The 26,963-nt window shown below is 43.7% G+C and overlaps 1 protein-coding gene across 1 annotated transcript; it reads left to right on the forward strand.

Annotated features, from left to right (window-relative positions):
• The first annotated feature begins 136 nt into the window (after positions 1–136).
• On the forward strand, positions 137–26,941 carry artn (artemin). The gene is made up of 5 exons (XM_088597881.1): positions 137–414; positions 1,542–2,042; positions 18,393–18,478; positions 19,090–19,282; positions 20,977–26,941. The coding sequence occupies exons 2-5, from the start codon at positions 1,928–1,930 to the stop codon at positions 21,381–21,383; spliced, it is 801 nt and encodes a 266-aa protein (XP_088454007.1). The 5' UTR covers positions 137–414; positions 1,542–1,927; the 3' UTR covers positions 21,384–26,941.
• The last annotated feature ends 22 nt before the right edge of the window (positions 26,942–26,963 follow it).

Raw genomic sequence — 26,963 nt, forward strand, 5'->3', positions numbered from 1 at the left:
CGTAGTTAACACGGACCAGAAGGCAGTTTCCGTTCCAAATTGCTCTCCCGAACACCCTGGGACAGAGGCTGCAGTAACCTCCGACAGTGACAACTACCGCACGGCGCGCCCCTCGGCTCCTGCCTCATTACTGGCAACTTAACGTGCCGAGCGCCGTGTACATCTGCGGGACAGGAGTTTGACAGGACAACGGCAGCATCACCTCTGGCTGAAATCGGCAACAGAAATTCGGATTACTGGCAGCTGATTCTATCCCTTTGTGTGCGCGTTGTATTGTAAGGAATCATTTACTGTATATACCCATCCAGGGGGCACGTCTACCTGGAATGAAGCTTTGTCGCCGTAGGATTGCTGTATCAACACGTTTGCGACTTACAACACTTCTTTTCTGTCAGGAAACGAAGTTCTGGAGAGGTAAGTGTCCACTGCGTTATCCTGACCAGCGACGTTAATTTGCAAATCCTACTTTTTTTTTCCGCCCCCTCATACAGCAGGTTCGTCCGCGGCATCAGTGTGAATACCGGAGAACTTGTTTCAGATACACGGTTAAAAAATTCAAGTCGCCCAAAATGGTAACTAATTCTTGCGAATGCCCTGCCGATCCGTGCTTTCAATATGAAGTTCTAAGTTGTAAAAAAACAACAGTGGCCCAACAGAGGAGTGGACTATCCAGACTGATATTCGTGTGGTCGTGCTATCGAAACGGGCAGTGGGTTAAGAACAGAAGATCGCAGTCGCTGGATGTACTACAGAGATACCCTCCTTACGCGAATCATTTCGTGTAGCCCTCGGGCATTACAAATGAATACTGCTTAATGTCAGCCCGTCTGGTTGCTAATCTGCGCTTCTAAAAAAAGAGAGGAATATCCAGAATATCTGAGATCGTGACAGACTGAAAACTGAAAATGCATTCTGCACTTAGGGTGGTGGTGGGGGGTTAAACTGTTGGGAAATATCACTGTTTCAAAACACAAGACGCGCTGCCTTCCAGTTCCATAGAAGTAGTTGCTCTGTGCTGCACTTGAGAGGAAAAGCGAGGCACCCTGGAGCGAAATTAAGCATAAAAAAACAGCTAAACCTGTACATTTGTGCATCGCTTTCTCGAAGATAATCTGTGGAAATTTTAGCAAATGAAAAATCCCCTTGCCTCTTTTTTCTGCCGGTAAAACTTACTTTCGTCTCGGCTCCTAAGTAGAATACGCAACGCCGCCAGTTCTGAACTGATTTGTATGAGCCCGGTTGCACCGAACATATTAATTGGGCAGTTAATTAGAGGAATTTACGGAATCAGTTTGGTGTTCTGATCTTGAATATAGCCCCGACTTTACAGCACAATGCATAAAAATATGGGGTTTTCAAAATCGACCTAAAATCATAAGGACCGAGAATCACAATGCATTTCACATTGATCTGTATTCTGAAGATAGCAATGCTACTATATTAAAGACAGTGTTATTGATGCTGTTGCCAAGTATATTCTCTACTTTAGAATTATTTTTCTCTTTGCAAACTTGTTTTTTTTTATTTCTTTCTCCTTGCAGAGAAAACAATATAATACTACACCTTCATTTTCAAGGGCGCCGCTCAGCTGTTTCTTACATTTAAATAACTCTCATCAGCCGGGAACTTCAGTCTGGAGCCCAACACCTACTTGTGCGCTGTTTCGACGCCAAGCGCCGTGTGTCGGAAAGGTGGAAGATATTATAAATATACATATTACTGAAAAGAAGAAGAAAGACGAAACCGGGCTTGGTTACAGAGGGAGGCGCCTTAGCGGTCTGAAACCGAAGCCTTTTGAAAGTCTACAACCGCAGTGGATCGGCCGAGCAGCCCCTGACCAAAATTACAGCAACAAAACACCCAGCCTGACAGGCAGGGGGGAAAGCGCGGAGGGCGAATACATCATGCTTCTGTGAGGGAGCTCTCCATGTGCGTTTTACACAGCCGGGAGATGCGGAGCAGCGGCGGAGAAGGAGGGGCACCCAGAGGTGCGGATCGGTGCGGGACGCGCTGGGGACGCACCGGGACGCGAGGAGGACACGGTAACGACGAGCTTGGTCGCTTTAAGTGGTTTGGGGACCATCTTAACAACTAAAGATACCCTTTCGCCTTCAGCAGGGCAATCGGTTCCCATTGGGGGCTGTGGGTTTTGTCGTGTCCTGCAACTGGAACGGCGCTCATCTGGCGCGTAACCGCACGTTTTTCCCAGAGGGCGACAGAGAGCACCTGTTGAGCATCTACATTCGCTTCGTTGTGCTGCTGACAGTTGATGATTTAGATGGAGTATAGTTGTATCTTCACACGAAGCAAAGAATGATCCAATATTACTTATACATTTATATATATATCACTTTACTATAAGTATCATGCAGCCTTTGTTTTATGACGGAGTGGTGCTGGCGTTGTAGTCTAAATAACAAATATCTAGCGTAATAAATAACGTAACAATTCGCTGAATTATTTGTGCTTCGGCCGCACTCCGACACACCGGGCACGAGTCCCAGGAGGGAACAAGGTGTCTTAGCCGTTGCAGCCCGGTTGTGTGTCGAGGTCTGTCGAGCGAATAACCGATGCATCGTGCCGAGAACGAGTTTCTTGCTTTTCAGTAGCAAGAGCGTGTGTCCCGATTAGTTAAGAGTACCCGCTTGCAGATTTCACCCTGGTTGAGACCCGCCAGAGCCCCATTAACCTATCATTTCCATCTGTCTTCGGGGAAGTTTTCTTTTTTAAATTAATGAGGTAATCATCTCAAAAGCACTTGTTTACTTTAGGAGTCAGCGTTAGCGAATTATGGATTTGCCGGGGACATATCTTTCAGGATTTCTAGCAAGTAATAACTTTAACTCACGTTCAGTTGATTTCTTTCAACGAATATTTTTTCATGTGTATTTGTAAAAGGCACATTCTTATCGCAGTGCGCTGACTTTGCCCCGGCAGTTTCTCAGCAGAAAGCCTTCGCTTTCGTGAACTCGGCGTCCAGTGCCCATTCAGATCGGAGGCTAAAGGAATTTTATCTTGGTGCTTGACGTTCCTCCGAAATATGAAGGTGGTAAAACACTTCAATCTCCTTCTGCACTTGACGCAGTATTCAACATCCCTGTGCTCCGTTTACAAATATCCAAAAAGGCTCCTTCATATGACCTAGTCTCACCTGTCATCAGTCGGGTTTGCTTTTTCACTATTGCGTCGGTGTTACCAAAAGTTGAAAACGCCATTAAATCTAAAACGTTTTGTATTTCAGTCGTTTTCCTTAGGGAAAAGCATGGCGCATTCAGTTAACATTCAGCGTGACAGGCTGTACAAATGTGAGACCTGTACGTATCTGAATGTACTTATATGTGCAGATGTGTACATTAGTGAAAGAGTGTGAAGTACGAGCCAAAAGCAGAGCTCTTGTAGCTGCCTTTTAATTTGTTTGCCTTTTAAATAAGTTCTGTCTTGGCCTGGCACAGTATTGTGGATGCTATCAAAGAGAACTTGGGGGTAATGTGTTCTTGAGTAGGTGGTGATCAAGTTTAAAGCAGGATAATACATGCATTTTAATTTAAATAAGAGCTACCCTACCACCACATGCACTCAAACACATACTGTACACACACCTCTGTAATAATTGTTTGAGCAGAGTACGTCAAATTTTCAAAGGGCCTGACCCTATCAGCAGATTGACGAGGAAAAATAAACACTTCTGAAGCATTTCTTTTAGAATTAGTAACAGTGGTCCAGTCAGTATTGCAGGTCATGAATAAGGAGTCAGATTTACTTATTGATCTGCAAAAGAGGGAAGACACTGATGGTGTTTGAATAACCCCGGGCATTCTAGTACAACATAAAAAGCTTTTAGAGCCATATACTGTGGCTGCTGAATTTTCCCCTGTTCTTATCTGTATTGAGTCTAAATCCAAAGGCTCTTGATACTTCCTTTTTGCTTTTACAGTATTTTATTGTTTGCACAGAGTAGGTTATAGGCTATAATGTATTAATTTAAAAAAGCTTGTAATTCTGAACAGGAGAGCATGTTTTTAATTTTAGATAACCATAAATACATAACTATTTACAATATTACATTTGTTTTGCTGTTTGCAAGTTTAGTGTTATTGAAAAGCAAGGGATGAGCAGGACCATGCTGGTTTGCAGTGACCCAGTATGTGACGTACAGTATATGCTCCATAAAGATCATTAGTATTGTCTCCAAGGCCTGCTGAGAAATACCACACATTATGTGTATTGGGTTGAAGCAAAGCCCCTGCTATATGCCAAGTGCTTTGAGATCCTTTCAGAAAAAAACTCTAAGCAAATAAAAGATTAATAAGTGTGAATTGTAAATATTAGTTACTATGTGCGGTATCTCAGAGGGACAAATCAAGTATACTAAGCATGTGCATTTTGTCATGCAACTGCTAACACATAGTGGACGTTTTTAGCAGTTTATCTTAGGCAATCCCACCAGATTCTAGTGTAGCGAATGAACTTTAGGTTTGCTGTATTTTTTAACACAATAAACAAATTGTTACAGAAGCAAAGGGAATCAACTATTTTACACCTCAAGGGCACGCTGAAGGTTACAATTGCAGTACTTGCTCTCACCATAAAATCATGTTTCTTGTGCAGAATCTTAGCTGACCCAACAACCTACAGTGTGTTAAAGTATTGTTCAAGATTGAAATCGTGTTCAAGAATCCAATCTTTTATTTGACTGCAGCAGTTCATCCAAATACAGTAAATTACATTGTGCTTAATAGCACGTCTCACTCGACAGGTTAAACGTGTCAATCATGGTCAAGGTTATTTCTGTTAAATAACAGGAGTGTACAGTGCAGGTCGTTGCCTCAAATTAGTCTGAGCATCATTTGTCGAGCTCACACATGGTAATGGGGAGCAGTGGGTTTTTTTTAATTGGAACCCATGAATGCAGAGACTTGGGCAAACCAACTACTGCTGTAGAGTTTGTAAAGAGAGGGACATGCTGGCTGTTGGAAGCTGATTCAAACCATTCCTAATTGTGGGGTTCTGTGCTGAAGTTTGGAGGTAAGCTACATTGCACCACAATTCATGCACAGATGTGTCCTTTAAGTTGAAAACACAGCCCGTGAATCATAAATAACCTGCTTTCATTATGGGAACAATCAGGCAAGAGTACATAAAGGATCTACATAATGGAGATATTTTATATTCTTTCTAATTATCAGAGTGTTGATATTACCTAATTTGTTTTTTATATACTGAAAGCATTTTTAATGTCTTTCAGTTTATGTTCAAGCCTTTAGTTGAGAAAAAGTGCTACATAACTGCCTTTAAGAAGTGTAACATTGCTATTGTATGCAAAATGCAGTGTCTCTGATTTGTGTAGAAAGCCTTACACGAAATAACCATTTTTGTATACACAATTATTAATGTTTATTTGACAGAACCCCACATCCTTTAATTTCCTTGTTAAAGTAATGTACAGGTCATTCTCTGACTGTCGGCAGCACATCTCCTTAATGCAGACAAAGGTTAAAAAAGAGGCCGAACACAACCAATGGCAAATAAAAAATGCCTTCACGTGAATGTGGTAATTCATCTGTAGTATAACATGACTGCAAAGGCAAACAGTGGGAGAAAAAGAACAAACGACAGGGGAAAAAACTCCCTGGATGTGATACATTTCACTATAGCAACAAGATCAACAAACCTTTTTCATCACAGCTCATTCTAGTGTGACTTTTATTGTATTGGTGCAGACAGGGTGAATGGAGTTTCTCTTGTACAAAAAGGACACATACAAACCTTTACTCCCTGCCAGTGGACTAAAATGTTTTGGTCTCCTTGTCACGGCGGTAGATGATTCTCTGCGCACCTTCGAATGCAATGGATGTCTCTGTTCCTGCTCTATTTTTCAATTGGAAAACCGCGTTTTCTGCAGGCTCATGTCTCCTTCGCACACACACGCTCCACTGGGTCCCAGAAATGGCACACTCCACTCCGCTGACTGAAACCCTATCCCAGCATCCCACTGCCAGCCCAGTCTGCTCTCCTATATTCCCATTTAAGGAACGGGTTAGCGGGACATGAAGTACATTTTCCACCATTTGTTTTTGATTTCATCACATAAAGCCTTTCGTTTATTAGACGAAGAGGAGTTTTCCAGCGTGCATTTCCCAGGAATTTAATTAAATGGTTTTCTTAAGAGTTGAAAGAGAAAAGGCTACTGTTAAATGAGACCGTGTCCGTCACCCTGAAGTGCGAAGTGAAGGTTTGAAGGGCGAGGCGCAGGGAGATCTGGAGCCCGTTATCAATCATGAAGCCGACTGACAGTAAGGGCCAGAGGTCCAGACCTGTGGGGTGTGAGAGAAAGCATCGTCCCCAACTTCAAACGCTTGACTCACGAAACCCATGTGAGCCCAGAAACGTTATCCAGTGGGTTGCAACTGTTCCTCAACATCTGTGTTCCTCAGAGTTGTAGAGTAGAATATAGAACACAGGCCACAAACTACAACACCACCGTTCAAATGAGAACATTCCCATCAGGTATCATTTTTTATTTTTAATTTTTTGTTAAAAAATGTTTTTCCATGTAATGTTTGGTTTACCTTCTCATAATAATAATAATAACAATGATAGTAATAATACCTTTTGTATTGTAAAATAATAGTTTTATTTCTATGCTGTAGGTCTTGTGTTTAGAAAAGTATTTTCTGTGTTATAGTATATCATACGTTAGTCATGGGAAGTGACATTGCTCTTTGATTTTCACAGATCCTCTACTGGGTAAATGTGATCTATACGTTTGCCAGGCAGGATATTGAATGAGACAGGATAAACAGAAAACAAACCTGGGTTCCATCCTCAGGGCAGAGTGCATTAGAAATTGTGAGGGTGAACACATTGTGCTCCAGGATGTGGACTGTAAGCCAAGTACGGCCAGTGAACTGCGTGTGTTGGTTCTATCGGAAGAGAGGAGAAGAGGCCACAGCTCTGTGGAGTAGTGGTGAGGGTTCGTAGCTGGAAAGTTATGTGACTGCTCCTGTTGCACACTTGAACAAGGTGCGTGACTCGGACTGTTTCCACAGAACGCATGTCTCTGTAATGGGTTCAGGTTTGTTAGGGATAAAAGCTTTGGGCAAATGATAAATTAATAACAACGCTCAGCATTAGAAGTTCTCTCGAGCAATAGGGGTGCCTGCTCTTTGCAGAGGTCAGCCACCACTCCAGTCCATTTGGATCTGCTGACTAGATCGTTCCATTGAAGGGAAGCTAAATAAATAATGATTTTGAATTCCTCTTTCCCTCCCGGATTGAAGACAATTAACGCCAAGATTGGGATTACATTATGTGTCCATGCAATGCTGCTCACTCTTCGAACATGTGGCAATAACTTAGATATTGCCGAGTCGTGAGGCTGACGGGGATTGAAGAACCTGAGCTGGGCTGAAGATGTACCGGTAATCTCGCTCCTCCTGCCCTCTGGAGTAGTGGGTGCCTGGAGTTTATGGGGTAATTTTGGTTTTTACCTTGCAGGCACTCCACATTTTTTGTTCCTCAGTGACTCACAGAGGGAATACCTCTTATCCCGTTGTTTTAGATGTGAAATTATGACATGACTAATTCTATTTAGAATGCAGCACTTCATAGAATTAATAATAAATGTGAGGTTTAAACGAGTCTGGTTTCAATTTGTATCTGTAACAAGGCAGTCTGAAACAGTGCAGTCTGAGCCTTTTCCCATGACACCGCCCCCTAGGACTCCCCATGACATTGAATTCTCCCACTGGGAGACAGTGATTGAATCCTAACTAGGGACAAGTTGTGAATACCACATCCCCATGTCACTATAGAATACACGCAGAAGGCAGGAAGACCACTTTGTTAGAGTCACCAGTCATCAGACTCTGTTTATGTTGGAGCTATCAGATATCTTTCAGATACATGCCACCAGCTATATCACCTTGCAACCCAGTGAAGCTCAGCAGGTGGGAGCCTGGCCTGTACCTGGATGGGAGACCTCCTGGGAAAGCTAAGGTTGCTGCTGGAAGAGGTGTTAGTGGGACCAGTAGGGGGCGCTCACCCTGTGTTCTGTGTGGATCCTAATACCCCAGTATACAGTAGTGACGGGGACACTGCACTGTATAAAAGGTGCTTTGAGTGTAGTGTCCAGATAAGCGCTATATAAGTGTAAGGAAGTAGTATTAATTATAATGTTGGAAATAAAATATAAAGCATTTCCACTGAGAATTTTCTTACGGGCAGCAAACAAATGAAGAGATAATTTTACTTCATATTCCAGTCAGTTCAGTCCTGGTACTGGAGACCCACATGCCTGCTGGTGTTTGTGCCAGTGAGGCATAATAATAATAATAAAGTTGATTTTCTAATGGAAAATGAGAATAAGTAAAAGACTATGTTTTCTTTTCTAATTTTGTTCCATCCATCTATTCTCTAACCCCTTCCTCCAATTTAGCGGTGCAGGGGAGCTGGAGTCTGTCCTGGCAAGTAACTGTTGCAAGGCAGGATACGCCCTGGACAGGACACCAGTCCATCACAGGGCACACACCCTCGCAGACAGCACCCCAGGTCCAGAACTGGACCCAAAGCCCCAGTGCTGTGAAGCAGGGATGCTGACCACTGCGCCCCATGCCATTTCTTATTGTGTAGTTAGAATGTACAGTATGTAGAATCTTAATGTTGTTTCCTACAGTATGTTCCTGTGACATCACTAGTAACCTTTTAATTGCATTTGAATGGAAGATTTTCTCAAAAAAACTGTCGGAGCAGACCTTTGTAAGTGCGACTCCATTACACTTAAAACAGTGCTGTACAGTAAGTGGTCCTTGCACCTGTAAAAGTAAAGGAATCTCCTTCCTTGAGTGAACAGCTGCCTTGTAGTCAGGTTTCTTTTTTAGTTGTGTTAATAGTCGGTTACGATAGGGATCAGATATGGTCCTGGGCTGACTACACAAGTGGGCAGTGATGTACTGTAGCTCAGTGGATTATGTGTTTGTGTGTGAGAGAGAGTGGGGGATCGTGGCAGAGAACTGAGAAGGCAGCTGGCTCGCTACACCACAAAGGCTGTGCTTGTGAGGACACTGCATGCGAAGGAATGCAAACAATATCCACTTAATTTGGAAAGCAAAATAAAAACTGCGTCCCGGACAGTAACACACATCAGTCTGGGTTTCGAGCTCAGTCACAGGCCTTGAACCACTCGAGGCCTGCGCTTCTAATGCTTTAATGATCGCGGTTTTCTCAGGGAAGGACACGACAGAGGAAACCATGGGAGAGTGTGGGCATGGTTTCTGTACGTCGTTGGAAAAAGTATTTTACATGATAGAATTTGCATAGTATAATCACGGCAAAGCCTGGTTTTGCAGATGCAACCATGGTCAACTTCTTATCTGGGGAGAAAGATGGAGTCTGACTTTCAGCTGCTAAAAGAATCAATTACGGACTGAGACATTACTGACTGGTTTAGTGGTCTGCCTGTGTGCTATTTAACTTCAGCACTGGAACTGTGTCTGACGTTGTATGATTTTCAGTGGAATTTAGGCCCACAGCTGTACTCTATATACCAATTCACTTTGTTTGTCTAGAGTGAAGTTGTAGCCTTTGTAGAATTGGCTGATATTCAGAACCAGTAATTTCGATGCCAGGATAGTACTTACAATGTATTTTTTCAATTACGTTGACATTTTGTATCTTCTGTCTGTGGAATGCAATGCTACATCTTGTGGTACAGCTAGCATCTAAGTTCACGTTGTTTGTCTAGAAGGATTTTAAAAGCCATTGCAAGCGCGCTGGTGCTATAATTATACTTCCTGTAATGACTTTTTCTTTCGTGCAGAATTAAACAAACTGTACTGTACGTAGTCGCTGGAAAGAATTCCTAGCCAAAGCCTAGACTCAAAATCTTCTACAGGATTTGTCTCCATTCGTGTTATTAGGAGCAGTTTTTCCCCTTTAATCACACAGAAAAACAAACACACATTGTCATGTAGCCTCACTCTCCTTAAAAGCAGCTCCGATGGTGGCAGTTCCTAATGTGAATACAGAATCTCGGCAGGGCCAGAGCGACGTTCTTCACAGCTATGATCCTGGAAGAGAAACGTCTCGATTGTTTAGATCTGGGCAGAGGTTTCCTGAGGGAAGGAGAGGACTTTGAGAACCAGGGCTCCCTGAGCTGGACTGGAATTTGGGGGATCAAACAATTTCCGAATCAGCTGCTTTGTCCAAAACAAGCACGAGAGGCATTCCTAGAAGAAACAGTGACCATCTACTGATATGAATTAGGATCAAGTTCATAGTAAAGCTTTACATGGTTTAAGTTCCCTTGATTAAATAAATGATTTGTGCATAATGGAAAACTGCAGCTGAACTCTTATTTAGCCTGTTCTTTATTCCGCTGTCTGTGGAAAAGCTCCAAATGCAGCCATGTCTAGTAGGTATGTAGTCGGGGAATCTCATCCAGCCATTTTCTGAAGGAGCCTAGGGTGTCTCCCTCATCAGCATGGGTGGGCAGCATGTGTTCCAGACATTTACAACCTTTCATGTAAAGAAGTGCCTCCTGTTCTGAGTTTTAATAGCACTTCCTCATAGTTTCCACTTGTGTCCTCTGGTTTGTGTTTCACTGTTGGCTCTAAATACTTCCACTGGGCTGACTCTGTCAGTGCCTTTGAGGAACTGGTATTGGGCCTCCTCATAGTCTCCTCTGTTCAAGACCGAAAAGATTCAGTTCCCCCCAGCCTGTCAGTGTACGACATACCCTTAAGCCCAGGGATGTATCTGGTTGTTTTTCTCTGGATTGCTTCCTGTGTCTGACCGTAGGGGAAAACACTGCACTCCCGTAAAACCATCTTTTAGTCTGATCAGTGAAATACAGACTACTTTGTTCTACGTTGTAAGTGGATTTTCTTATAAGACATGCTGTCCAATTGTAAATTCCTACGTTTATTTGTGATAAATAACACTGTATATGTGACCTGTCCATACAACTTAAGACACTTCAAACCTGAAGTGAAATTGGTTAGCCTTTTTAAATGGGAAAACTGTTCTTCATTGTTTCCAACACAATAGGGGAGATAAATCTCTATTTTACAAAAACGCTATTGATAAGCTTCATGCAAGTATGTACTACAAGTGTCTCGTGCCTCACACTTGGTGCACAAGACATCCCACACATTTGTTTCTTCAACTCATTGAGTCTCTCACATTACTGCCCATGGGCACTGTAGTCACTTCCTTACATGTGAGACTGTCTGCGTATGACTGAGGTTTGGAGATGGGTTGCTCGTTGAATTTGTAACTTGGCTCTTTTTTTTCATTCGCAATGTTTTTGATGCAATGTATAACAATTGAATGCACACTCCTGCAATCTTCTAACAACAGAGAGATGTCTCAAAACAACAATTTATTTTGTTCAGTATTGCTCCTAAGATCTTGTGCATAATGAGCCACTTACAGTATATGATATAAGATAGATATGAATGCAGCACACATGCTACTGTCCAGTAATGTGTGTATACGATGGAATTTGTGACAGGCTTTTAGAGAAGACGGTGTGCCAAGCCTGTTTGGTTGAATGCTTCACGTTGTAAATAGCCATCAGGTTTAAACTCACAGTTGTTCCCCACGTGGTTTGGCACATTCTCATTTCTCGACAGCTTGTTCAGACTGGAGGGAATGCCAGGGTGAGAACCTCTTTAGAAGGCATTGTAAAGGGAGCTAATCCAGGCAGACAGCGATCCAAAACTGCAGCATGTGCAGTACTTCCTGCATACAGGTTTATCAGGCTGATGCTTTTGTGCAAAGCAACTTAATATTTGCACCCTTTTTCTGTATACTGCCGAGTGTTTTACTGGATCCATCTGGAAAAAGTATCGTGTACAAGATCAGTGTCTCACCTGGGACTTGATCCCACAGCCTTCCAGTTACAAGTCCAGACTCCTAACCCCTGTTCTGCCCCACTACCCCATTACCACCGGACCACTCGCACTGGGCCAGGACTTCCCACCACTCGTGGGAATCAGGACTCTTCTGTGGTGGTGCTCCGTCTTTGTTAAGGGTTTTCAAATCACAAGAACATAAGCAACATTAAAAACAAGTAGATGCCTATCTTGCCGGTGTGGTCACCAGATGCCTTTTGAGGACATCAAGATCTATTAGACCCCAGCAGTTTGTTTAGCCCAACCCAACATGACTTTGTGTGGAGGTACATCCTAGACATTCATATACGTTTCCTCTTAATTTCCACTGAGCATCCCTTTATCTGCGCTTTGTCCTGAAGAAAGGTTGTGCTTCCCATTTCTGAGGTCTCAGGCTCAGCAGCAGTCCCGCTACTTTCTGTCTCAAAAATGACATCCCTGGTTTTGCCCTCCAGATCTGACACAGTGGATTCGAATGAACCTTCCCATCAACTCCTTGGTGTAGTTCAGCAGACAGGCAGGAGCTGTCCTGCAGATGACCTGTGATGCTCATGACTCATGCATGTTTGTCCACGGTGTACTCTTAAGACACCATATAAACATCATCTGGATTCCTGCAGTGTCTGTTTCAGTTTCCTTCTTATTTGCCTTCTGAATGCAGTCACAAAGGGAAGCCCTCTAATTCAAACAAAGGGCTTTAGCTTATGGCTGATCCCTGTCTTCCTTGTCGCTAAAATGGACCATCTTACTTCTGACATTTGAGGCCTTGATCACATCTTTACAGGGACAGTGTAACACAACACAATAGCGTCTGTAGGGTCCTTCATGATGAGGCCTCCCAGAATGCTTTGCACGGGTCTGTAAAGATCATGAGCACAATGCTCTTCTGTTACAGTCCATTACTCAGAAGCACTTTACTCTGTCACTGATTCTTCACCCTCCAGCTCTGACTTGAAGTCATTTCTGTAGGGTTTTGTTGAGATGCAGTTGGACTTCCTGGCAGCTCAATCCAGTGTGCAATAGAATGCATTATAGTGTTATCACGCCCATCTCTTCTGAGTGCGCGAGACAGCTGTGCTGGGGAGAGCTGTCAGACCTCCAGGAGGATTCCTCGTGTATTCTCAATAAGAGTGCATCCCTCGGCAGGTGTAGTGCAGCTGGATTTGAAGGCTATGACGTGCTTGCAGCTCGTCCAGCGCGTCGCTGGTCACGTTCATGCGTTCGGATACGTTTTGCTGGTTGCTTCACAGCAGCTGCTCCAGGGCCAGCTCTGCGAGCTGCTGTCTCGAGCGGTGACCAGCGCTGCCCTCCCCATGTCCTTGAAATGGCCTGGGTGGGTGTGGAGAAAGGAAGTTGGTTTACAGGGGCACCACTAAAGAATGCAGTAGCAGTAGTAGAAGCAGTAATAGTAGCAACAGCAGCAGCAGTAGCAGCAGTAGTAGTGGTGTCCATAGTAGTCATGTTGAAGCACTGCAGCTCTAATGTGTGTTAAACGTGAATTTGAAAAAGGGATTTTGTCTCCAAAAACGTATTTATTTTAGTTTTTGTTACAGAAGAGCTTGTATCAGATGCCCACATTTGTACAATTCATGGTGTGCGGAAGCAAGAAGCTACGATTGTTTTCTTATCCTATGTAGTGTATTCTTTCTAATTCCCAATTGCAGTCTGACCTCAGATGACAGCTCAATCATCCAGCCATGTATTCGTTTTCGAGGAGGCCCTGGGGCAGTGATTCCTGGTTTGCAGAGCAGTGGCACTGCCTGTCTGGGAGACAAGTGGAAGTGTGTGAAGGAATTTATTGCATTTTTATGACAGAGGGAAGTAGAGGGAGTGAGATTACGTGCTTGCAGAGCAGTTGCTTTTTGACAGCAGCCTGGCTCACCTGAGGAAAGAATGTCTGGTAATAATCAACCAGCTCAAATCATAAAATTAGATCTTATAAAACTGTATGCTTTTACCGGACTGTTATCATTGACCAAAATCTCCATTTAATCCTTGTTGTTCTCTCGCTTTTACTTCAACACCTGTTAATTCCAGCCGGCTGACAGGTAAAGCCTCTTTTATAGCCCTCTGGGCAGAGGGCCCTGGAGTCAAAGGGCAGTAAAACACAGCAGACCTTTCCTGACCTCTGCACAGACTTCCTTTAGTCAGCTTTGCCCTGGGTTCTCCTTTTGCGACTCACTACAACAGCAAAACATGAAGCTTTTAAGACAAAAGTGCCTTAAAGGGCCCTTGATACAGAGGCTGTCCTTTCAATTCAACTCAATTCAATTCAACTTTATTGTCATTAAACTTACACAGGTGCATAGTATAATGAAAAGTGTTTCTCATTAGTCACTCAGGTGCAGTATATAAATAGGACAGAAGATAAGACAATCGACAGTAACACAATAACAGCAACATGTAATAACATAACGTAAATAACATGTAATCAAGTAATCAAAACTGTGCAAAATTCCACAAACAGAGAAAATATAACAGGACAAAAACAGTGCAAAGTAATTCTTGGAACAGCACAAAAATAGTATGGTTAAAAATAGTATGGTTAATTAATAAATATTAAATATTATTATGCCTGTTACAGTTTTACTGGGCTATCGAGGGGACAGTGCAATTTCAGCTTGCATGTGTGTGTAGTGGTGTAGGAGTACAGTCGTTGTGGGTACAGGAAGACATTAGGAGAGATGATGAGTCTTTCAGATAACGAGTCCTTCTCTGTTCTAGCAGGAACCCCATGGCGCTCAGTTAGTAAGAGAATGGCAGGATGAAATGGGCTGGTGTGAGGATGATACTGAGGAATAGGAATGAAAAAGTTTGTAAAGGCAGCATGGTCATGCAGTGGTTAGCATCGCTGTCTTGCTGCACTGGGACAGTTATTTATCATATCACTGTTACTCACATGGTGGCAGTTCTTTAAGTTTCGAGAAGTTTTGAAGTGGTTGAAACAAGACTGACCTCATGATGGCATCTCCCTGCTGCCAGGTTTCATTCTGATGTGCACAACAGTGCCACACAAGAAGGAGAGTGGGCCCCACCATGCAGAGGAAGACATTAAAACGCACACAGCTGCTGAGGTTACCTCGCACAACATTAAAGCCACTCATTGCCTTTGAAAACAGGCATCAATGGCAGCTTTGAAAAGGCTGTTTTACCTGAAATGCACAAGTCCGAAATCAGGTTAGAGCATGAAAGTGTCCTGCCTAGTGTCCTCTTTCAGCTTCCCAGTCTGGAAATGAGATTTGATTTAAAGTGTTGGGGCTGCAGTGCAAGCAGATCAATTGCAATGCTTTCCCTTAATGGCTTTCATTTTCCTTGTAGATGGCAGAACGGGAGGGTTAATTAATCTCCACTGCTAATAACAATAAGCAATTAGAGGCTTGATCCTTGCCAGTCCTTGACAGGTCCAGGGAGTAACCTCGTCCAGCAATCAGTGTTGAGCAGGGGTGGTTAGGATTGCAAAGTTTTCTCTGGCATTCCTCGAGCCCCGTGTTAATTCCCTGAATGGTGTGGAATGCGAGAACAAAGCTGTCACCTCTGGTAATGAGAAATAAATTCAAACGACCTCGTAGTTCATGTACAGAGCCTTGGTAGAATGGAATCTGTTTTATAGTCTTTGCTGTGATAAACAATACGCATTTTTCCAAAGCATTCTGCAGTGCCTTACGCACAGGCGTTCCTTAAGACTAAGACTTGTACCTCAGTAATCTTAAAGCAATTTCAGTTCAGTTAAGGAGTCTCTTCAGTTTTTGGTACAAGCCCCCTTCCAAGCTGACTAATGCATTGATTGTATTGTCCAATTTTCCTAATACTTTTTTAAATTATCTTGCAGTCTTTTGCGATGACCTGCACATCAAAGACACAGTCATACACATAACGATAATTAGCAGCAGTGTTTATGCTTCTTATACTGCAAATACTAGGACTTCAAAAAACTGGACTCCTGTCCACTTGCTATCAGTGTGTCTTCCGTAAAGCCTTTGTACTGTGTTCCTGCCACAGGGAAGCAATGTGTGCAGGTTTATATGCAGGGAAGGCTATTTTTAGAAAGCTGACAGCAGTAAAAGAGATATAAAAAGCAAGAGATAAAAACAACATGCTCTCCTGTTGTTGATTTGTCCTTCTATTTATATCTCCCCATGAATCCTTGGTGGTCACTTATAAGTTATATTATGACAGCCTGCTCTTAAACCTATTGTGTTCCCATATCGTGCATAAATCCTTTTTTATACGCAGACGTGTAATAAAACCATTGAAATCCTATACAAGCCTTTATTTAATTCTCTTCATGGCTGCTTTCCTCTGAAATTAATGAAACGGCATCCACAGTCCTGATCGTTATCAGCGGGGGTAATACGATCCAACAAATCCTGGAGAAGGGGCTCTCAAGTCATAAAGACATTGCAACATGTGTGCCTTTTAGAAGACAGGGTTAAACTAAAAGTATCTGCAAAAAAAAAAAGCAGTTGTGTTGTTTCTAGATCAATCCAATCCCTCCTGCTTCATGGCATAAGTCTTGCATCCAAATATTGTACTGTATGTAAATGTTCTCCCAGTAAAGTGAGTCATAGAGACAGCGTGGTCTTGGATCTCTCTTATAAACCATGCTGGATGCTGCACACAGCCCCTGGCAAGAGCAGGGATGTGAGTTCTGGTGCTGTGCTGTGCTGTGTCAGGACCACAGAGGACCTGAAGCAGCTGGATCGTAAATGCTTTTTGAAAGTTGAGGTTATTTACAAAAAAACATTATTGCTACCCTCTTTTAAAATAGTCACTTTAATAATCCTGTCTGTCATGTATCACCAGTGTGATTTAAAGTAATAATAGAGTTCAATTGAAAACTGTACTGTAAGGGCTCTAACACTGCTTTATTGTGCTTTCATTGTACAAGTTTCATAGCATCACAGACGTTTTCTCTTGAAACACACACTTCATGCCAGAGCTCATAGTTTAGTGTGTGACTTTTTTTTGCGGTGTCAACTTCAAACATGTGCAAATGGTGGAGTGATAGAGGTGACACCGCAAGTGGCGATGGACAGAGAAAACGATTTTGTGCTGCTCTTGAAGAGATCTGAGGAAAGGTTGCTATACAGTGCCCCCAGCTGTTCAGTAATCGAATTACACCCCCCCTCCATAACAGCCTTAATTCTTTATCATTATCACCATGCTCAACATTCACCGGTTAATGTTAAGAGTTTATTAAAGTGACTTAATATTACATGCCGGACGACTGAATTGTGACAGCCATCTCCCTTTCTGTTCTCTGATAAATGCACCAATCTCTTCTTTCCAGATTTTAGTGCTGTCACCGTTTCTCATTGTCTTTCAGAGGAATATTTTAGAAAGGATAAGTGAACTGTAGCGAGGTATTGTGGGCTGATCTCATGCCACGTTAGTGTGGCGGCAGTACAGTAGTTCCCACCCTGTCAAGGGCGTAAAACAGAAAGGTCGGCCTCACTGTGCACGTCATTTCAGAAACAGGTTCGCTGTAATAGGAAGACCACCTTATCGGCTTTCGATCAGTAATGGTCTGCTGCCCTTCTGCAGAGTTTCTGTTTCTGTAAACCTTTTAATATTTTCAATAGAAAGATCTCTGGCTCTTTAAGAATTCCATTGAGAAGGGTTCTATAGAAGGTGTTGTCACTGAACTTGTGAGGCGTATGAATCGTTTCAGTAGACAAGCCGACACAAGCAGTGTGACCTATCTCAATACATTGAGGTTTTCCCACCAGAGAGGCAGAACGTAGTGCTTGCTTTAGAAAGCGCTGAAAATGTGCAAAAGATTGATGAAGTTTGGGCAAGATAAAAAAGAATGACTTACAGTACATAAGACTGTGGTATTTTAATTCACTCTGGACTGTGAAAAACTGTTATTCTACTACTGTTATTTAAAGCATTAATATAATAGAAATTGATTATTTTAAACTATTTTCCTAACCGTTTGATTGTTTTTATTTTATTCCGAATGTTTTACATCAGGTTATATCCCAGATGAACTCAATTTGGCCCACAGGGTCGCGGGGAAGCCAGATCCTATCCCAGCCAGCTGAAATGCAAAGTTGGTTTTTAAAATACAAAGGTCTTTAGGACACAGCACTCGGGACACGAACAATTTCTTTACCCTCGGATGAGAGCTTCAACATGTATCTGTTTGTTGGCATTCGTATCATTTTTTTTCTCAGGATTCAAGATGCAATATTTTAATACATAATAAGCATCCTCTCCAAATCAAAAGAGTAATATACATGTATGGAAAAATCGAATCTTTACAGTTTAGTAAAGGAATGGATTTATTCTGCCAGACTAGGAGTTTATTTTTGTTTTGAACGATTAAAACTTTGCAGTGGATCAGAAGTACTGTGCATAGCAGCAAAATAGAACTCTGACAATGGGTCAATTAAAAGGTTAAAAGGTAAAAGGTTTTTTTATCTGTACGTTGTTCTTCAGTCAAGGGTGAGATAGGTGTTAGCGTGAACTAACTGGCTCTTCCTTCATCTCCAGACAGGAAGAGACGGGAGAGTGCAGGAAGTGTTCCGGAGCAGACCGAAGTGTCTCTCAGGACGGGATCCTACCTGGGAGGCTGGAAGGTACAGTACCTCCGGTTATATTACCATGGTTTGCATCTCAATGGCACTTTTTTTACCCTGAAAGATCCCGTAACACCACCGGTGCCGCACAGGGCGGGAGCTGCTTGCTCTCTTGCTGAAGCGTGGCCCCCCCCATCTGGGGGGCACTGGGGCCCCGAGGTGTCGTCCATCGCACCTACTCCAGCGGGACCCTTAGTTATTCCCAGGAGGTCTCCCATCCAGGTGCTGACCAGGCTCACACCTGCTGAGCTCCAGTGGGGCCGCCAGCTCTGCGCTGCAGGGTGATATGGCTGCCAGCTTATGGGAAGCCTGGTTTTACTCCCGTGCACTTCCGAAGTGTCCCCCTAGCAGTCATTACATTTTACTGTTTATCATTGTGCATCATTGACGCCTCCAAAACCTCACAAAAGCATATTCTGCTGGTCGTGCATGGCCTGCAAAACCAGTTACCTGTCGCTACCGCTCGGTTCCCCTCTGGAGAAGGCAAAGCAGGCAACAGCCCCGCTGTGCTGTAACGTCTGGTGTGAGTGTGTCTGTGGCTCTGAGATGGAAGCTGGGTGTGTCCCGGGAGGAAAGCACAGACACGGCAGGGCTCTGTCTGCTCTCGCCAGGTGGCGCTGTGGGTGCTGGCCTCTCTGCTGCCCCTCGTGGACGGGCTTCTTCCCGGGGAGAGCCTGCGGGCTGAGCCCAGCCCCGAGCCGGAGTCGGTGCTGGGGAAGGCAGTCTGGATCCCGCCCGACAACCTGGAGGTGGAGGAGCCCAGAGAGGGCGGAGAGGCACATTCGTCCTGGGGAGGCCTGTTCGGTGAGTCCCCGGAGAGAGGTGCTGAGAAACCAGCGTGACTTAACATGGCCCACGGTAAACTTTGTAGTAAACACTCTGTGTGCTTATCTGTGACTTTCACTTGTGCAGTGCCTGTTGAAAATTTGATTTTGGTCAACGGGAAGCTGAGCATATCTTCTTCCTAAGAGGGCGTTGGTAATCTCTCCTCAGTTTGGCGATCCTCATTTGGAAATAACAAATAATTTTCACGTGTGCACAGGTGAAGCAACATTTGGAGTCAATCTTAATAAATTCAGTTCAGGGACTTTTTAAGTATTTTCTTCCCTCAGATTTAAGACAGAAATATTTATCAGTTATATTTCTGTTTACAAATGGAGCATCTGTGTTTTAATGCTGCTTCACTTTTCTTTTGGCCATGAGAACAGCTTTGAAATGATAATTTAATGCACATGTGCTAACCAAGCCTTTCTGGGAAAAAGATTTTTGTGACTGACTAGCAGGCTCAGAAAGAGCAGTGAAGAGCAGTAAAGTTTGCGAAGTCAGTAATGCATACGTCAAGTCAGTAATACATACAGTACAGTTAGATTACAAATCTCAACATCTGAACATCCCAAAAGATCCTCCCACGGTCTAACAAGATATAGTATAGTTTACAAATGGTCTCAGGCACTGGATGCATAGCATTGTTTTATGAAATTATGTTAAATCTTTCAAGAAATCAACCTGCAAGTTTGAACACAATGAACCACATGCCATGAAGTTGCTCACACGGTAGGTTTCTTAATTCCGTTGGCCTCAGGAGCGATATTTGTGAATGCCTCTCGTCTCTCTGTGGAGTTTAAACAGCATCCATAGGCACATGAAAGGACATGTGCACAAGGTTTCTCTGGTCCAGAAATCCTGTAAGAAAACCAGTGATCCACCCTTTCACGGGAATTCACATTCAGGGAAAAGTGTGAGCAGAGAAGGATGAAGCCTGCCCCTGGTTTAGCTGCTCAAAGAAACCTTGCTTGTTTCAGAAAAAGCCTACGAAGGAAGCAGTGAGAACGCAACCGAGCACTTCTAACCCGTTTTTATGATCTTGCAATTCGGCTTGTTTTAGGCTTTAAGGAGTTATCTCCACTGAAACAGCACAGCTTTAATTAACGAAGAAAGCCACACTGTGCTTCTCTTCTCTTTAGCTAAAGCACTCTCTCCCTTGATGTCAGTGAAAGACCGCATGCTCTGGGAGTACATTAAGTAATGCGTTACTGATAATTCAGTCACTATTTGAACAGACCCTAAAGACTTTTCTTTCCAATCTATTCACTTGTTGAATTGAAATATTCCTATGACTTGTTTCCACTCCCCCCCCACTTCGGTAGTAACCACGAGACTGCAGCGGTCCGATTTCCGTGGATAAACTGTAACTGGTAACGCTGGGAAGCAGAGCCCACTAGTGGGGGGTGTAGTTTGTTGGGTAGGGCTGAGGAGCTGTTACAGGAGGGTCACGGGTTACAACTGCTGCTGCGGACCCAGCGTGTCCAAGGGGTTTGGTCCCGATTCCTTCTTTCAAACTTTCGGCTGTAAGGCAGGTGACAGCATCACTGGGGTTAGCCTGCGCTGCTTCTTGGCCGACGCAGTCGCTGTTTAGGGGAAACGTCCCTTTAGTAAGACAGAGGACGGTTACAGACTGTGTCCTCTGGCCGGCTCACCCTCTCCCTGTCTTCCCACAGCTCACCCGGCCCTTGCCGAAGACCCGGCGCTCCATCGGGGCCGGTGGGATCGCTCTCCCCCGGGCTCCGCGCGGCCCGGCCGGCCCAGGAAGGGAGAGAAGAAGTCCAAAAGGGACTGCCGAGTGCGGATCAAGAACCTGCGCGTCCGCGACCTGGGGCTGGGCTACGAGTCCGACGAGATCGTCCGCTTCAAGTACTGCGCCGGCGGCTGCCAGCGGGCGCGCAGCGACCACGACCTGGTGCTCGCGGCGCTGGTCCGGCAGGGGGCCATCAAGGCCCGGGAGGGCGTCTCCGCCCACCCCTGCTGCCGGCCCACGCGCTACGAGACCGTGTCCTTCATGGACGTGGAGAACAGCTGGCGGACGGTGGAGCGGCTCTCCGCCGCGGAGTGCAGCTGCGTGGGCTGAGAGGCCCGAGCCTTCGTGGGGTTTGAGCGCAGGAGGAGGAGGAGGGGCGGCGCGGCTTTATCGGAACTCCAGCTGGAGGAGGAGACGACACTGGCAGGAGGGGTGGGACTGGGGTTGACTCGGGAGACGGGCACCTGCCGCGCGCCAGCGCTTCAAAGTCTGGAGGAGGACAGGAGGGGGGGCAGGCCTGCATTTTCGGTTTCGGGGAAAGCTCCCGGTGCCCTCCGCCTTCTGTGCAGAAGGGAGGGCGCAGCAGACTAAGCAACAGGGCCCGAGCCTCGACTGACGGCCTTTTCTTCCAGACGCTTTTAATCTGGGAGGTGGCACACGCGAGCCCAGATTCCCCATCCGAAGAGTCGGGACTGAGCTGCGCTGGCCTGCTGGAGGCGAGAGATGGAGAGGATTCCGATATGTAAAGACTCTTCCAGCTGTGTGTTCGCTAGAAACAGTCCCGGGAGTAAGAAATGCCTTAATCAGAAAAGTGGAAATGCGCCAACCTGCTCTCCCAGAAATCTGTAAATGGGAGCAAGGGAACACAGCTCAGATCATGCAGTTCTCTTCTTGATTCCTCTTTACTGTGCCCTCGGGAGAGAAAACTGTGGATATTGAGAGGATTTCCCTCCCTTTTTTGGGGGGATTACTGGGACCAGAACCAGCAGGATCCAGAGTTGACGGAAATGGAAAGGACCGGGGCCGGATCAGTGGAATGAACTCAATCAGAACGACAGCTTCTCTTTTCACATGGCTTAGGCATGAGGACTGTGCAGGCAAAATTGAAAGCTGGGTCGACTACAGTCAAAAAAGACTTTAAAACAAGCTGGGCGTTAACTCTGAGAACTGAAGCATCTCTTGTCATTGATTGTTCCAGGCAGCACCCTAGTTACTAGTCCAGTAAGCAGGATTTACTCTGTTAGAATTGCAATACACAGGAATCTATTTGTATTGAACTGTGAGACAGTTTAGTGTTGCTAGCCAGAGAAAACAAAGAGTGAAAGGATATTTCCTGTCAAGCTGCAGTGTACCTCTAGCGAAGAGAACATTTCTTGATAACACATCACAGGCTCTGTGAGGTGACGTTGCTATTGCTATTGAAGATAATAAGATGATGTATATTCTTTGTCCATTTTATAAAAAATGAGTATAAGGTCACGTCATATAGAGACCACAATAATGGGTAGTTTCCACTAGGACATAGGTGTCCCAATGGGGACATGTGGACAAGAACTCCACATGGGTGACCACCATCTTTTATTATTGTGAAACCATATTGAGTTATGGGTATTGGCATGTAATGAGCAAAATATACTTGTACTACAAATTTGCTTATCACATAATGCCTGAGAGACAGGCAAGAGGAAATGAATTTCACTGACGGCTTGCTCATGACATATTGCTTCAGAATTTCCTTTTTCACATCTGTGGGCCAGATACACATTTTTAAAGCAGGTGAGTCTCATTTTAACAAAAGTGCATAAATCTGGAGCTGACTCTCCATTTGTAAGAGAAAGAACCTGGCAAAAGATAGTAGTTACTCAGTGTTTTGAAGAAGATTAGGTGCTCCCAGTGACAAGCTGTAACCCAGTTCAGTGCAAGTCTACATTGCGCAAGTGAAGGGCAAAGCATGCTTAACTAAAGTGAAGATGTAGAATGGGTGTAATCAGTTGCCATTTTATATATGTCTGCTTACTGGGCAAGGCTAGAAAAAACTCCATTCCCAACATCACCTTGCCAAAGAAAATTGTAGTTTTTCTAAACTCCTTGTCCCTCACCACAACTTGAAGACTCGGTCTCTTCCAAGACCTGGGACCTAAGACCTTTGCCTCCTATAAAACAAAGCAACAGTGTCTGCCACACTTCTCTGAGGGTCACTTAAAACACACCGCAAGTGTGCTTCTTTAAACTCAGGGCCATGCTAGTTAGCCATCTTAGAATGCTTAGCTTTCTGCGTACCGTAGTTCCCATAAGCCTCTGCTGTACCTCCAGTAACAAGCTTTATCCAGGCAAGGTGTTAACTCTCTCAAGACCTTTGACCTCAAGGCCTTCTGACATTTTCCTTGACTTTCATTCCTGTCAACTTATTTGAAAAAAAGAAGTATCTCGGATAGCATTTTCAAGACATTAATTGTAGGATTCTATCAAAACCGTACGTCCTCAAAGGCAAAGTGAAGAGCCTGTATGACAGAGACCTAGATCGGTGAGCACTGACGATGAAGTGTGCGCCCAGAGCACGCAAGTTTATGGTGGAATTTTTTTATCACGCTAGGTTACATTGAGTCCCAAAAATTAAAGTCTCTTTTCAGGGTTACTTAATAAGTTACATTTTTTTTCAAAGGAACATAACATTTTTTTTTGCTGTTTGATGTATACAGTATGTATATATTTATTAAACATAGTTTCTATTTTGTTAAGCGAAGGGTTCGAGTAGCTTAATTGTTGTTTTGTAAAAACGTTAGTTTTTCTAATATTTATGGCTGTTAACAGAGCTTTTTTACTGTTGCGGATCTTTCTTCATTTATATATTAGTGTGGCAATGCTTTATTGTGCTCAAAGGAAGAGCAGATTCTTAACCATGTTGTTTTTCTTTTGCCTCCTGTACAGTAAGCATAGCTTTCAGGGCCGTAAACAATATGCCACTGCTAGTCATGTAAAAGCCATTCAGATTGCTTTACAGTACCTCATAAGACAGAACGACTGAAATGTGGTAGAACATTTCCATACCAGTGAAGGCCTTAATTTCCTATGTTTATTTTGCCTATTTAAAAGTTGAAGCAGGAGGAGGGATGTAGGAAAAAGGGGACACAATATTAAAATGTTTTCATTTTTTAAAGGGAAGAGTTTTGGCATTATTCGATGGGAATCAAGGAGTCAGGGTGCATCAGAAATGGGTTTGAAATGAACCTGGGGTTTCAGATTTAACCCACACATGCCAAGCACAGCCTCCAGTCCAGAAGAATTCATCTCAGCTCTCGACATGTTTTCATGCTGAAATGTTATATCATAGAAAGTGTATTAAATATTAAATGTTGGAAGAGCAGTTCTTGTTGATAGAAATGCTGATAACGTATTTAGCAAAACTGATCCATCGTATCTGCGTTGACTGTTTTCTCTGGAGCAGCATTGTAGTGTTTCTTCCATAGAGCAATGTCAGGATCAGAGCATTTTTCATCTACCTTAACGTTTAACATTACCGGTTACATACAGTTCGCTTTTTTCTTCCTTCGTTGAAAAGGAACTGGAAGGAGCAGTTTTCTGCTCGGTTCACGTTGCACTTCTTCTGCACCAACTCACGGCTGCATCACAGAAGTTGTTCTTTGAAAGTTTCCGGTTTGACCGGCGATATACTACCAACCCTAGGTCTTGTCTTGTGTTCCTCAGGACTGGGATGTCTGGTCCTTGTTCCCAGTGAAACCGTTGTTATCTGCTGGTTAGAAAATGTACTAGATTGTCAAAGGTTTTATGATCCACTAACCTGTTGTGTTTCATATGGTTATTAATTTTTCAGTTAAAAAAAACATAGCACTTAAAATCCCTATTTTCTGTTTACTATGAGCACCTCTCGGGATTTAGAACAAAGGAATGATAATCTTTTGTTCTGTATAACTGTGTTGTAGTTGGTGTCCGCGGTATCTCCAGAGGTCTGGATGCTGTACTGTTATATTATTTTCTTCCTGGAGTGTCCTCTTCTGTCCTTGACCGCGCAGGTCAGGCTGCAGTTTTCGGCTCTCGCTCTTGAAGCTGGGGTGCTGTCCTCTGAAACCTTTCAATGAGAACAAATGGACACAACTGGAGGCCTCCAGCCTCTCAGAAATGTAATTCTTGGCTGACATGCCGAAATGGCATCTTTTTGCTTTGGATTGCAGTAAAATTGCATTGAGACACGAAATAGCAACGCTCTGAGTAGGGAACTGCCAAGAGCTCCGTATCTTCGGTAGCGATCTGTACAGCAGACGGGTTTCTTTGTTTTATGGCTGTTATACTTTTTGGGGTCCCTGTCTTAACAACGCAAAACATTCAAGAAGTATCGGAAAAATGAGTGGAATGTCTTATTTTATGACTGTCAGTTCGTTTAGGGTGCTCAGGAAGTGTCACGTCTCTTTATGAATGAGGAGTGCAGTAGTGTGGTCCCGCATGTACAGTGAGAATCGCAGTGCTACTCTGTAAATCTCCAAGGTCAAGATAAAGCATTAGGATGTCCACGACACTGTCAGTAAGGCCTGGCATGTCCTCTACTCCTGTTAATAAACAGTATTATAAATAATACAACTCAAAAAGCACAAAATCGGTTTCCTTTGAGGAGGTCTTTTTCGGTAAAACACGTGATCTGAACAATTTTATTTTACTTCTGACACACTTCAGTTAACTGTTCTAGCAAAGTAAATTGGTTGAGCCAATATATTCAGTAGCCTGTCAGAAAACAAACCTCGCAGTTTGTGATATCTGCACCACAGTTCAAAGTTGTCAGGTTTCCTCTAGTGCACAGCTCTACATGGCTTTTCAAAGAGGGGCTTACGTCTGAAGACGAGAGAGAATGTGGGCCATCAGGCAGCGACAGGTGATGATTCCTTCTGATGCATCTTTGCAGTCTTTGGAGTAGAAAAGAAAAGGCCGGCACGACTGGCGTTTGGACCTGTTGATCTCGGTCAATGTGTTTTTTCTCATTCACAGTTCCAGCTTTTGTTTCAGTCCAGCAACCCCTGTTGCAATAAAAGCAGCTGTCTTTGTAAAACTTGCCAAGTTTTTAAAAAACGAGGTTTTGATCGTGATCGCGCCCAGCAAGGCCAAGCAACCCTTTCGCTGTTAGCTACAGTGTGGCCTGAAGGCTCTTGTCGCCTGAGGACTTTTGGGGTGAATGGAAAAGCTGGGGTACAGCTGGTGGAGTGAAATTCAGCTGGATTCTGTTTTCCTCAGTCTTTGTCCATTGCTTTAGCACAAACCGACAATCCTCACTGAATGCTGTAAATGTCTTTGCATTATTGTTCTGTAGGCAAAGTATTTATTACATTAAGTTATTTATTATTTATTATTTTTTATCAAACTCGTTCTTTTGGATATCAGACTGCTATTTATTTTAAAGTGGCCATGTATCTTTTGATGTACTTACTGATGTTTTAATTTGTTGGTTTTTGTCACGTCACACGGACATGCACAGCGAGACCTCTGCAGTGTGAATGTCAAGATACAAAAGCTATTACAACAGGGGGAAACAAAACTGCCTTTCTATTTAAGGTGTTTTCTTCCACCCCCAGTTGGGCTCCTCAGAGGAGACGCAGTTCTCCAGAGAAGGAAAATTTTAATCCACGACCTTCCTGCTACTGGGGTCTTTCTGTAGCTGAGTTGTCAGATGTTGCCACAATAACAATACAGAATCTCTGGGGCAAGCGAAAACTGTGACAGAGGTTGTTTTTTTTTACTACAGTATTTTAAATCAACGACAAAATGAATTTATTATTCAATAAAGGATTTATTATTATCAATATTATTTACGGTTTCAAAAGGTTTCCTGAGCTCTATTTTTGTACCATGTCACTTCCTGCATAGGAATAAAGTTTCAAAAAAGACCTGAAGTGCTGCTGATTCTTA

This window comes from Lepisosteus platostomus, chromosome 11 (assembly GCF_059453375.1).
Source record: "Lepisosteus platostomus isolate fLepPlt1 chromosome 11, fLepPlt1.hap1, whole genome shotgun sequence".
Taxonomy (NCBI): Eukaryota; Metazoa; Chordata; class Actinopteri; order Semionotiformes; family Lepisosteidae; genus Lepisosteus; species Lepisosteus platostomus.

Coding starts and splice junctions, on each gene's coding strand:
- artn (XM_088597881.1), top strand. CDS start 1,928: ATGTGCGTTTTACACAGCCGGGAGATGCGGAGCAGCGGCGGAGAAGGA. Junction 18,479..19,089: donor CCTACCTGGGAGGCTGGAAG/GTACAGTACCTC, acceptor TGCTCTCGCCAG/GTGGCGCTGTGGGTGCTGGC. Junction 19,283..20,976: donor GTCCTGGGGAGGCCTGTTCG/GTGAGTCCCCGG, acceptor GTCTTCCCACAG/CTCACCCGGCCCTTGCCGAA.